The sequence below is a fragment of the Mercurialis annua genome, linkage group LG6 (genome assembly GCF_937616625.2).
Source record: "Mercurialis annua linkage group LG6, ddMerAnnu1.2, whole genome shotgun sequence".
Classification (NCBI taxonomy): domain Eukaryota; kingdom Viridiplantae; phylum Streptophyta; class Magnoliopsida; order Malpighiales; family Euphorbiaceae; genus Mercurialis; species Mercurialis annua.
In genome coordinates this window covers 42770694-42784492 of record NC_065575.1, presented here as the reverse complement: position 1 = coordinate 42784492, position 13799 = coordinate 42770694, and the positions used below count along the sequence as shown (strand labels likewise).

At 30.5% G+C, this 13799-nt stretch overlaps 1 protein-coding gene across 1 annotated transcript; it reads right to left on the bottom strand.

The window, feature by feature from the left end:
* Positions 1-3805: 3805 nt before the first annotated feature.
* On the bottom strand, positions 3806-12590 carry LOC126687719 (uncharacterized). The gene is given in 17 exon segments (XM_050382274.1): positions 3806-4304; positions 4900-5171; positions 5546-5758; positions 6029-6286; positions 6907-7074; positions 7747-7812; positions 7913-7932; positions 8052-8111; positions 8758-8818; positions 8931-8978; positions 9055-9156; positions 10075-10132; positions 10216-10333; positions 10411-10449; positions 10544-10613; positions 11188-11290; positions 12196-12590. Coding segments are annotated over 17 exon segments (1887 nt in total). The 5' UTR covers positions 12285-12590; the 3' UTR covers positions 3806-4162.
* Positions 12591-13799: the final 1209 nt, after the last annotated feature.

The window sequence follows — 13799 nt, the reverse complement described above, 5'->3', positions numbered from 1 at the left end:
TTTTAGTGTCTCTATACACATAGTGATAATAATATGTTAATTTTTGTGTTAATTTTAAATTGATACTTTGTTGATTTGTGGTTGATATTGTGTTGATTTTAGTATTGGTGAAAAATATAAATAATAATAATATTTTATTATTGTAATGTTATAGTGTTGATTTTTTGTTGATTTTCGGTTGATATTTTATTGATTTTAGCATTGCTGAAGAAGATAATAATAATGTTAAATTATTATAATATTACGGTGTTGATATTGTGTTGACATCTTGTTGATATTGTGTTGATTTTAGCATTGGTGCAAAATATAAATAATGATATTTAATTATTATAATGTTACAGTGTTGATTTTATGTTGATTTTTAGTTGATATTTTGTTGATTTTAGCATTCGTAAAAAGATAATAATAATGTTAAATTATTTTAATATTACAGTGTTGATATTGTGTTGACATTTTGTTGATATTAGGTTGATTTATATTTGATATTTGAGTGATTTTAACATTAACAAAAAAATGATGTTGTACGTGAAATAAAATAAAAAAGTAGAAATTAAATTGAAATAATGCTGACAAAATAAAAAATGGTATAAAAAAGATTTAAAAATTAAATTCATTATTTTGTTACATTTTGTTGATTTTTGGTTGATTTTGTGTTGATTTTAGGTTGATATATGAAAAACATTTAAAATTAAATATATAGTAAATAACAAATGTTGATTAATTATGAGCAAAAAGTAAAGATTAAAAATATAAAAAAGTAGAAATTAGTATAAAAAAAATTAAAAATTAATATTATCCATCTTATTAAATGTTGTTGATATCGTGTTGATATTATGTTGATATTAAAACTAACGGAAAAAAATCGACAGCAAAAAAAATCAAAAGTCAAAAAAGTCAAAAAAATCAAAAAAATAAAAAAAATCTAAAAATGATATATATGATAAATATTAAGTGCAGAAATACAATGGTGAAAAAAAAATTAAAAATAATGAAGGAAAGTGTTGGAAAATGAAAATTAATATAGAAAGTAAAATTTTAGAAAAAATAGTATAAAAAAAGAAAAGAAAGTTAGTATGAAATCTAAAGATTTAGAAATGGTAGTAAAAAAGTAAATGTTATAGAAAAAATAGTATTTCATATAAAAAGCCCAAATAATTAAGGGTTTGACAATGTGTAGTCTAATTTCCTCAATAAACTAAATACAAATAAACATTATTAAATAGTGCAATCTGGCCTTTTTTACTTATAAGTAATGCTACTTATCAAAATCTTAAATTGAGTTAATAAAATTAATCAATTTAAATAAAAACAAACCATAAAATTTTAAAGAATCAATTCAAAATGCATATATGTTTTATTTCTAAAAGGGTTAATTCCTTAAAAAAAAACCACCTTGCATTTTTTTTTCGTTTATACCCTGACCTTGTAAAAACACCATTTATACTCAATTTTGAGTTTTTATGTTTCATCTCTACCCAAAAGCATTAAATTGTACTCTTTTTATTTGAAAAAGAGTTTAAAATAATTCTTCATTTTTAACTTATATACTAATTATATATTAATGTTATTAATAATACAAAAATATCATCTTCTTCAAAAAAATAAAAAAAAATATTTTTTTTAAATTTTTTTAAAAAATATTTCCGATTTTTTTTTATTTTTTTTTAAAATATTTCCGACAAAAAATTAAAAATAACAATAATGTTTTTTAATTTTTTTATTATTTTATAAAATTAAAAAAATTAATTAATTATTTGGATATATTTGATTATTTTTTAAGTGTAAGGATTTATTTGTATTTTTAAAAATAGAAAAAGGTATGTTTTAAACTCTTTTACAAATAAAAAAAAGTACAATTTAATGCTTTTGGGTAGAGATAAAACATAAAAATCCAAAATTGGGTACAAATGGCGTTTTTACAAGATCAGGGTATAAACGAAGAAAAAGGAGAGAATTAGCAAAATACCTAAAAAATAGAAATATTAGCATTTGTTTACACTAATTGTCCATCTTTATTTGTCTACCTCAGCGTGTTGTATGTTTATTTTTTTACTCTTTTATTTTGTTTTTATACCCCATATTTACTCTACATCACAGTTCCTTCTCCTTTTTCTTCATCTTCTTCATCTTCTTCTTTTTTTTATCTTTTTCAATTTATTTTCAAAAACAATCAATATATCAATTGTAATCTTCAGCTTATAACATTTCAAGAAATTAAATCCTGCGATTTTATTATTATTTCTTACAATTTTATTGCTAATTTAAAATATAGTTTCCAATCCGCTCGAATTTTTAATTCGTAATCAAATTACTTCAAATTTCACTTGAAATTCAAATTCAACGATCATAACTTTCTCCAAAAACAAAGAAAACTGTAATATTAATTTTTTTGTTCTCATTAAAAATCTATTAAAAACGGTTTCAAACGGTTTTAAATACATTTTCAATTACGGTTTCAAACCGTTTACAAAGGTTTCAAACAGTCTAAAACAGTTTCTAAAAAACGCTTTTAAACAGTCTAAAAAATAACAGTTTCGAACAGTATAAAACAGTTTCAAACCGTTTACAAAGGTCTCAAACTGTCTAAAACAGATTCTAAAAAATACTTTCCAATAGTTTATAAAATAACAGCTTCAAATAGTATCAAACAGTTTCAAACCGTTTACATAAAAAATAACAGTTTCAAAAAAACAGTTTCAAACCATTTACAAAGGTTTCAAACAGTATAAAACAGTTGCAAACCGATTCCAAAGATCTCAAGCAGTTTAAAACAGTTTCTAAAAATACTTTCAAACAGTTTAAAAAATAACAGTTTCAAACAGTATAAAACAGTTTCGAGAAAACAGTTTCAAACGATTTCTAAAATTAATTTAAAACATTTGAAAACCAGGTCAAAATATCATTAATGAAGAACATTACAATTTTTTCAAAAAAAGTTGTAAAAAATTCCAAAAAACGATGCTACAATAATTTAAAACAACATAAAAAGAAAAAAGTAGAAGAAGAAGAAGAAGAAGAACTTTCTCATCTATCACCATCATATTATCTCTTAAACTCTTTTTTTTATTCAAATTTCTTTGTCCTGGAGTTCATTTGTATAATGTGAAAAATAGAAAAAGCAGATTTAAAAAAAACGAAGAAAAAAAAAGTTGTAGAGTAAAAAAGAAGAAGAAGAAGAAGAAGAGAGAAAAAGAAGAGAGAGAAAAAAGGAAAAATGAGAAGGAAGAAAGAGAAAAAGGAGAGAGAAAAGAAAAAAAACAAAAAAAGAAAGGAGAAAGAGGAAAGAGAAAAGGAAAAGAGAAAAAAAAAGGAAAATGAGATATGCATGTGTTTAAAAGAAGTAGAGTAAAAATACAAATAAATTATTTTGCTAATTGAGATACAACTAAAAACAATAGAAAAATAGAGTAAAAAAGTAAATTTTTGAAATTGAGGTATTTAGAACAAATAAGTTAAAAAAAGGAGTGTTTTGTGCAAATTCCTCAAGAAAAAGTGCAAGGTGGGGCTTTTTTTAAGGAATTAAGCCTTTCTAAAACTCTAATAAACTTAGTATATGTTGTAAGATATTGGTGTTCCTGGCTTGTACGAATTCGCAAGCATTCACATAGTTAAATCACTGAGAGATCTAAGCAAGTTCGAGAAATTCTTACATGGAATTCTGTCATAAGTTATGTCCATAACGTCATCAATAAACTAAGCCAATGACATTACTCGGATAATGTGGTAGCCAAAATCTATATATGAATTTCCCTCACAGATCATTCACAAAAGTCATTATATAGTAATAATGGCTGTACAGTTAACATGCTAATAATAATATAATCTTAATTGAATGAATAATTTCAATGTTAATAAGATCTGTAGTTGCTGTCATCTTTTTGTAAAATCTAAACCTGTGAAGCATGACATTTTTTGTTTAAATAATCAAAAGATTACATTGATATAAACAATCAGGAAATGCTAAAGTTACAAAGAGTATCTGTGTTGCCGGACCAAATCATCTCATCCTTTTCCTCATCATCTCCATATATTTTCACAGAGCAACCATAAAAGAATGGGGGGCCTTCATATCATAATCATAAACAAAAACATAAGAAAGCTCACCCAGGATGATTCAACCAAAGGTTATGCTAAATGTTTCAAGGCATTACAGTCGTAAAGTTTAGTCCGATCTAGCCCTATTTGAACCGGCTTTTTGGTTGCTGTATACCGGTAACAACCACCGTGATCCGTGTTTCCTTTTGCCAAAACAACGCCAATAAACTACCAATACCGCCGCCATAAGTAAAATTGGAATCGCCCATCTGAATCCGTAAAACAAAAAAAAATGTAAATCCATATTATCAGAGTCCTCTTCTAGAGTACTACTTATTAAACAACATATCAAAATAGACTAATATACATAGTTATTAAAGGCAAAAGGTGCTCTGAGGCGCCAAGGGATCCTAGTGCTGTTCTGATCATAAGACGAGAAATGCTGTTCTGATCATCTGTTTTTGCTTAATGTTGATATCATTTTCTTTTTCCAACTATGGACATTGCATTATAAAGAAAAGTGTATGTTTTTAGCTCGAGGTTAAAAAAATAGCCTATTTTCCTTAAGGAGGCGCAAGGTGCCTGAGGCTTGTGCCTTTTAGAACTCGCCCGCCTCTCCGCGGGTGAGGCGACATGGCTGGCATCTGAGGCGCGCCTTTGATAAGGCAGCTAATATGACATTTGACTATCAAATAAAGGAATAATGTGTCTCTATGGGTACAAGGAAAATGCGAAAACTATTAAAAAAGTATCCGCACAGCTGCGGAAAGTTTTGACACGGAATCTTGCTCCTAATGTGTTAATAACATAGATAAAACATGATAGGCCTTGTTTAGAGTAAAGAGAAAAGGAAAGGTGCATTACCTGTCCAAATCAAGAACAGGACTGTAAACAATGGTTTCCCAAGTTGCCACAATGAAATGCCAAACTGGATTGTAATACAGAGATTCTGCTGACCAAAACATCCTCGTGTATGTCTCCAGAAAGATAAAAAGTATCCACGCGCCAATTTCTATCAAAATAAACTTTATAATAAACCGGCCTACTACCACCATCACAAGCGCAAAGACCACCAACCAATTGAAGAGTCGGTGATTATATTCCTTTATAAAAAGAGATTTCGACTTCACCATCATCTGCAGGTTCACAATACATTGACAAATGCACATCAAAATCAGCATACGTTAGAGAACAAATCAAGGAAATAACATAGAACAAATCTTTCTCAATAAGTAGCGAAATAAAATTGACACAATTTCAGATTCTAGTCATATTATATGGTGAATTTTTTCCACAACAAAAAATTTGGTACTGAAGCTATCTAAAGAAATCAGTATGTAATGATGAAACAATTACTTTCAACTCCCCTTAAACAATTTGATCCTAATATACCTCATAGCTTGTGTTTGCTTGAAACAGATTTCAAATAGAGAGGAAATAAAGAAATCTGGAAATAAGGGACAACATAATTACAGGAATTAGGAATATAAAACAAAATAATACGCCTCACCTTCAACATGCGTTGCTTATAATTATCCTTTGAAGGTCCAACACACTCCTGCTCAAAGCTTTGGTTGCATTGCAGAAAGCCAGCATTGAATTTTGCCATGGAAGGAAGTCTCAGAACTTGAAGCTGGTCCATTTTGTCTTCACATGTAGTATACAGGGCCTCACATAGTTTTGCTGATCGATATTCATTCGCCAGTATGATATTTTTATAAGCCTAAATAAGATTTGTTCAGAAAATATCTGCATAGAATCAGAGTATGTCGCACACTCCATAGATCTATATCCTAAATTATTGTATATTTAAAACAGTGCACAGAACTACTTTTTCAAAGTAAATTCTTTGGATTACAACAGTATTTGAAATCCAGTGACCAGTAAAAGTTCATGCAGAAATTGTAAATTACTTCCCTCCGCATTAGTTCAGGAAAAGGAAATCCACAGATATTAATTAAATTTAGTGGAAACTGAATAGTAACATCAATACCTTAGCTATCTCCTCATCCAGTTGCATGACAGATTTCTTTGCATGATGACGGCCAAAATGCTGTTCATTGAAAGATTCCATTGCTTTCTCTCTAGAACTTTCATGGGCATCTTGCAGAGATTGCTCTGATAGCGGCAAACCTAATTTTGCCATTTTTTCACTGTACAGCTTCAAACAACGCTCCAGAATACCCTTATTAAAAACCTCCACAAGAGAGCCTGTTGATGGAATTTCTCCCTTATTCAAGGCTTCAAGTATCTGACAGTATTAATATGCAAGTGAGAGAATGTCTACAAGAAGCACCAGTAAAACAAAGAGTTTACATGCACCTATTTATTTTGTTCTTTTCTGAATATTCTCTTAGTTTCCCTTCTCTACCATGGTCAAATTTAACATAAGGTAAAACAAGAATGCCACCAGCCCACCACTGTTAAGAAATATCATTAAATTAAATATCTAGTGAGCATAAAACCTGATGATCCTGTGTTTCAGGACATCAGCCAGTTAGGGGAGCATACAACTACCAGTCACATTTCGATAAATTCTGTGCCATCTATGCACTTCATTGTTAACATGACATCTAATGCCTAATATGCCCTTTAACACTCTTGTCACATAATTGACATAAAGAGAAATTGAAGGATTGTTTAATGAGCCAAAGACTGCAGATTACATCTGATATTTGCATATGATGAGAACGATCGGCCTTTAATAGAGGCCATGGATTTACAAGTTTTTGGTAGAAAGTAAAAACATCGAAAGAATAGTAAATCAGAAATTTCTTAAGAAAAAGCCGATTTACACGCCTCCAATCAAATATCCCGTTCCATATAAATTCTGCCAGATAAAATGTATAAAGCTGCACAAACAAAAATTACCTGCTCCAAGAAAGATACAAATTCTTGTCCATTAAGAAGTTTTCCTTGCACAAGCTTAGGGCGAATAATGCTAGCAACTACATCCTTCAACTGCTCCCTTCTTTGAACATATAATGAATCAAGCTCACCATCCTTCATGTCGCAAAGCTTTGTTCGCTGGAGATGAGGCTGTATTCACAGTGCAATTAGATCACTAATGTTGAAATTCAAAATTGCATACAAGTCATGTGCATCTACAAGACATTGATATATAAACTCCTTTAAACAAATGATCTGGTAAATAATGTTTTGAATTTTTTTCCAATATACGAACGGCACGTTATCTTTATAAAAAGCCAAAAAAACAACCAAATAAAGACGGACTATGTTCGTTGCCTTCTTGAACTTCAGGCATTTTACCATTCATCAAATGTTCTCAGGTAAAAAACAACAGATGGAGTATTTTTAAACTATTGCACAAACTGAAACAGAAAAATCTAGGCAAAGATTCCATGCACCAAATACAAAAAAGAGAAATATTGTGGATGCAACAAACCTTGGGAGGAAGGAGACAAACAAATTCCTGCATTCTACCCTAGATAAGAATTATCTATATGACATTACAGTCACAATTTGACACATATTTTCCAAAGAAAACGAGAGAGCCACAGATGGAGATGCATTATTCTTTGCTGGTAAGAGAAAGGAGATGAATGCCTAACACAAATTTAAACACCACTAATCTAATTTTCATGTCCTTGGGATTACAAAGGTGTTGACTTCAAAATAGTATCATAGCAAAGGTAAGCAAAACAAACTCGGAAAGGACTCCAAAGCAATAAGAACATAGTAAACCCTTACTTGTGGCAAGCTAAATGCTGTGCTGTTATCACCCATAATAGCGAGTGAATCTCGAATCTGGTTAACCTGGTATATTTTGAAAGGAAAACAAAAAAAGTAATCCTCTACTCCCAAAATGATAGCATTCAAATGATACTTCCCAATTTAAATAATAGTAGAATAATACCTGATCAATATTCTTGTTCCCTGCAACCAGAACAAGCACCTACTATCAAACCTATGTTTCAAAACAAAAATATTACACTCTAGTTAAAATTTATATGTTCTAAATCACTATGACCGTCAGAAGAGAAAAAACAACCAACCTTCCTTATTTGGGACATGTTGAAGGGCTTCATTCACCATTTCTTGCACCGATTTCCCTTCTGAGTAACAAAAAACAGAACACCAGTTTCCTTCAAGCAGACCGATTTCACATCATACCATACTAAGATAAATGCGGCTACCCAAAGAGTATCAAATGCACTTGTCATCATTTACCCATCAGCATTTCATGAAAGTTTATTGAAAGGTTGAAGAAGGGAAAATTTGGTGGGGCAGATGTACAAAATAGAAGAACAGTACAAAATCTCAAAACAATTAAAAGCAAGCAGCTACTGAATTAAGTATATGTATATGGGTTAATTCCTAAAAAAATCACGAACTTTACACGGAGTTTCATTTTAATCATGACCTTTAAAAGTTGTCATTTAAAGGCACGAACTTTCATTTTATTTCAAATCTATCACCAAAGTAAAATTCTTTGTATTTTATCTAACTAAAAATTCCTAATCCTAGATACTCTAACTGAAAGATAATAAGATTTGATGTTGATTAATAACTTGGGTCTTTCATTAATGATTTAGTGAAGAATTTAGTCAATAAAAATATACTGAAATGATGAATTTGAAACAATATGAAAGTTCGTGTCTTTAAATGGCAACTTTTAAAGATCATGATTAAAATGAAACTTTGTGTAAAGTTCGTGATTTTTTTAGAAATTAATCCTATGTATATATAAAAAGAACTTACGTAAGAAATCACGTTGGATAAGCCACAGTAACTTTGCAGGCTCAAAAGCAACCTCTTGACCCTAAAGATTTAAATGCAAAAAACAATGTCATTCAGATGCCCATCAACCTCTGAAAATTTTGATTCAAAGAAATAATCAAGATGAATATCATTTTAATGGCTTATAATATTACCTTAACTCTATTTCCCCCGACATAGTCGTCAGCCAACCCATAAAACAGCTAGTGTTAGAAATTGTTATATGGTATTATAAAACAAAAGCAAGAATGATTCCAATTTAATGTATTGTAAGCAGACAAGATACTCAATTCAGGAAAGGAAAAAAAGTGCAAACCTTCCATAGAATTCTTCGGCCAGCTCGACTGCAAATGACAGGCGGGATATGTCAGCTTCTCTGATCTAAACACATAGCGGAATATATAAGTACTGCTACTACTATCAATTAAAATGCATAAGCGCAACTATAAATTTAAATGACAAAGTACATGAATTTTAACCTCACGAGGGTCAATTATAACCTCAGATGTCTCATCACAAGCAAAACATGATACACATTTTGCAATCTTTTTATAGGCTATAGCGACATATTTAAGTAGATATTCCTAGTTAATTTCCACTACAAGTCTACAAACTCATCAGCTAGGATTCAAGTATTAGCTCAAAAAGTTTAGGTGTGAAGATGACATTAATGTCAAGTTACATCTTTGTTAGATAGAACGTAAGAGAAAGTGAGAGCACATGCCCATTTCATAAGGATTTCCAGCTCTAGAGATGAAAACCCTCACTGAAATTCAGGTAAAGTAGAAAAGGTCCCCACAAACAAAGATGTCCGGCGTAGGTTGGGCTGGGTCAAATAAACAAATGTTTATCTTGCATTTGCACGAAAGTTATTGACCATGATTAGAATGGGCCACCAAGTGTTGAACCATCAGAACAATCTTGCCACTGAACCAGTCACTCCCTAAAAAATTCCTATAAATAATATTTCAAACAAATTGACAATTCAGAACTTTATTGAAATTCTCATTTCCTCATTTTTTTCTAAAAGCACCATTGTTTTTCAAAAATCACTTCCCATAAAACTAGGTAAAGTTTCTATCGAGATAGTTGATGTTCCGATTGATGATGCCAGGAAAAGTCATTCAACCTAAGAACTAAAGTCTGCTATATGGTCCAGTGGTGAAAGACCATAGAAAGTTCTACCATCTCATAATTTGCAAGTCTATTAAACTAGATTACGCAAAAGAGCACCTTCAGATCCAGTAAATACTAAATAGTAATACCAAACTGAAACCTAAAGTTACAGAAATAACTAACCGTCTCAGGCAGATTATATATAAGAACAGAGCTCAAAACGGTTGCCAGAGCGAAAATTCTGCAGGAGCAAATGAGACAAGAAAGTTAATATAACTCTCGGATTGAACAAATCAACTTCAAAATACATAACTTGGAAGTTACCGATCATCATAGACATTCGACTTCCCAATACTTTCAAATCCCTCCGTGTCAAGGTAAAACACAGAAGTTTTAACTCCATCAATATCCACTTCTAGTGGGGTTCCCCAAACCCAAATCCCTGTAAGAGGCAACCAGTCATTATAGATGATTCCAAGCAAACAGCCCAAATTGCATCCACACAAATGTTCACAATACCTTTCGTCTTTGTGTCACGCATATGTCCAACTCCAAAACCTGAAAAAATAAAGTCCGCTCAAGGTAACAGTAAATACATACAAAATGTGTGTTCATATGTTGTAACAAAAGAGGACTATGGTAAATACAGCACCTTCATAACAAGAAAGTGAAAGAAGCTGATTAAGCAAAAAAGATTTTCCAGAGCGATACGGACCAATCACCTGATTATGCAACCATCAACGTAATAGTCAGAAAGAGTCAAATAGCTAATAACAATTGCTCTGCACATGATTATACAGATTTTAGATCCTATAGATGAAGACCTCAAAAATAAAATCTATCAAGTACATTGAAAAACAAAAAGACTTTGTAGAACATGAGAATTAGTGACAACTGACAAACTTGAAGTATTCTAAACTACATATTTCTCACCATCTAAAACTCCACATCTCTTAAGAAATAATAAAAGATCAAACAGCACACAATTGAATGACAACTAATACTAACATACTAGGCTGAAGCCATGGAAATTTTTAAACCCAGCGCATCAAAATTGATCCCAACAATTTTTCTAAACTTTATTTTTCTAAAACTCGTCAACTTCTTTACTGATCAAAATTTAGATTTTAATTTTACTTGTTGACACACCTTTGAATTTGATCATAAAACAAAAATGAAAGTATCATCAAAACAGATGATCAATATACAAGATCCGATTAGTAATCATTATCAATAAATATTTAATCAAAATAGGAAAATTTCCCCTTAAAAGCTTGAGATTCATCTCAGACATACAGCAACAGCTGCAATTGGTGTTGTTATTCTTCTGATGGCTTCCAAGCCATCGCTTGCAAGGCGAAGCTTCGTGTGACCAGGATCAGGTTCAATAATTGGAAAACTGTACACACGGAAAGGGATATGAGGGCAAAATGAGATGAAAACTGACATTAAATTCTCAAAAACATCTAAAATATGCGATAAATGGATCATTTAAAAAAGACCAAGCAGCTATCAAAAACAATCAGAGACAGAATCAAAGTGACGCAAATGACAATATGAGTACATGGAATTAGTTCAAAGGACATGAACAATTAAAGTAATAAGCGAATGCAACCCCCACAAGAAAGAGTTACAAGATTAAGCATATTCATATACATATGTATCAACCTTCATATTCTATTTGAACTCAAGTTTAGAATCAGTCACTCTCACTCAGCTACACCAATACTCAAGAATGACCTACATGTCAAATAACCCACAAGGCCACAGATAGCACAGTCGTGCAAATACTCCAGCATAACGGCCTCCAGATTATATCATATTAAGTCCAAAAGAGATTTCCATTTTTACCAAAAATGTTTGCCCACAGATAGAAGTTTCATCTTTACACTTAACTTTCTAAACTTCAAACTCCTATGCATCTCCAATTCGTCTTCAACTAGCTTCTAAAATTTGCCAATTTCTGAAGTTTGAACTAAGCATTCTCCTTGAGGCATGTCTTCAATTAGCTTTTACTCTAAAAACTGCTGCCGGACATAGAAAACACTACTTGGAGGTTGCCAATTTTATAAATTTAAATTTTTTAGCTTGCCTATTTCATCATTCAAATGTATATATGTATAAAAGGAAAACGGCTAAATTTTTACACATTATCTCAATACCAAACACTGAAAGGACTATAATTCTATTCAAAAATTAAGCACAAAAACTTCAAATAACACTGATATTTACATTAAATTCAAAAACACACAAACAACAAATCAATTCAAAAATATTCAAATCCAAAAGTTAAAATTTACTTACGCCTGGTGAAAACTGTCAATGGAAAGGGACCCAGATGCCAAAAAGCAAAGAACAAGCGAAATAACCAAACCCAAACGATCAATCTTCATATTTCAGAGATAGCAAGGAAGATCTTCAATGGCTGATTTTAATTTTAATTCACAAATGCCGCAAATCAAATATAGGAAACATAATGGGCATTGAGTGGATTATTTTAATTAATAATTAAGAAGAGAAATGGGATCTCAGGAGACAATGAGATGGGTGTACGTTAAGGATCGTGGGACTTGGTTACATTACATTACATACATACAGGTGGTTTTCGCATCTATAGAAGAGAAGTCCATTGAAATGGGTTTGTAGCGAAAAGTAGGTGATTGCCGCTCTTAAGAAAAATTAGATTTAGAAAAGTTTTGCGATTTGAAATGGTGAATTTACTGTTAAGTGCAGTTTTGTATGCGAGAGCATTTGAGCGATGAGGGTATTTCTGTAAAGATAGCATTGTTGGTGTACGTGTTAGCTACTCTGATTTAATCTTGTAAACAAGACACGTGCATCGCTTGTGTCTAAAAAGGAAAAAAATAATTTTTGGCAAAAGATTTGGTTCCTAAATTTATACTTAGAAATTCAAAAATAAAACTTTCCAACTTAGATTTATTTAATTTTCGAATTATATTAAATAAAGAAATTTATAGACTATGATAATTTAATTCAAAAATGGTTAATTAAAAATTAAAAAAATTAAATTATATATTCTATTCATTTCAAATTCAAATTTAGTGCTAACGATTTCATAATTATTTTTGTCGGTCCAATAATGTTCAACTTATGCTCCTAAATTATTTATAATTTGAATATAAATTAATCAATTTTGACATATACATTTAGAAAAAGACGATGATTTTTTATATAAAAAAATTAGATATAATAATTATAATCAAAGTTGCAAATTTTAAATGGGTAAAATTTTGGTGACAAATTTTACACAAGCGCCATCCATAATCTCATGATAGTAACAATAGAGTAAATTCTCTCAAAAAAAAGTAACAATATAGTAAATTAATTAAAACATTTATACATCTAATTATATATTAATTAAAAAAATCAAATTTTTTAAATTAATTTATATTTAACCCATATATATATTCCTGGCAATGCTTTTCTAGTTTGATTGCTTGAGTCTTACTCTTGAATACCTTTAATTGGGCAAACCTATGGACTTGTCTCCTCTGTTCAGCCCAAGATTCTTATCATCTCCACTAAAGGCACATAAACTTGAACCCAAGGGCTTTGGCCAAACGCATATTTGGATCCCTGCACTTGTCGTCTTTTCTAATTTAGATCCCTACACTCACAAACATCCATAGTAAATCCCCGCACTATCAAAAATGACCATAGTAAGTCCCTCCGTCTTATTCTGTTAGAGAGTGAGTCACAAACGCTTTTCTTTGAGACTGGTGATATGTATATTATACAATTTTACCAATTGGATCCTTACACTATGATTATTTGCTAATTGAGTCCCTACACTATAAATTTTAATTAAAAAATTTTATTATTCAAAATATATCAAATTATAATTTTATTAATTAAATTAAATTAAAATGTAATTTTTAATATACACA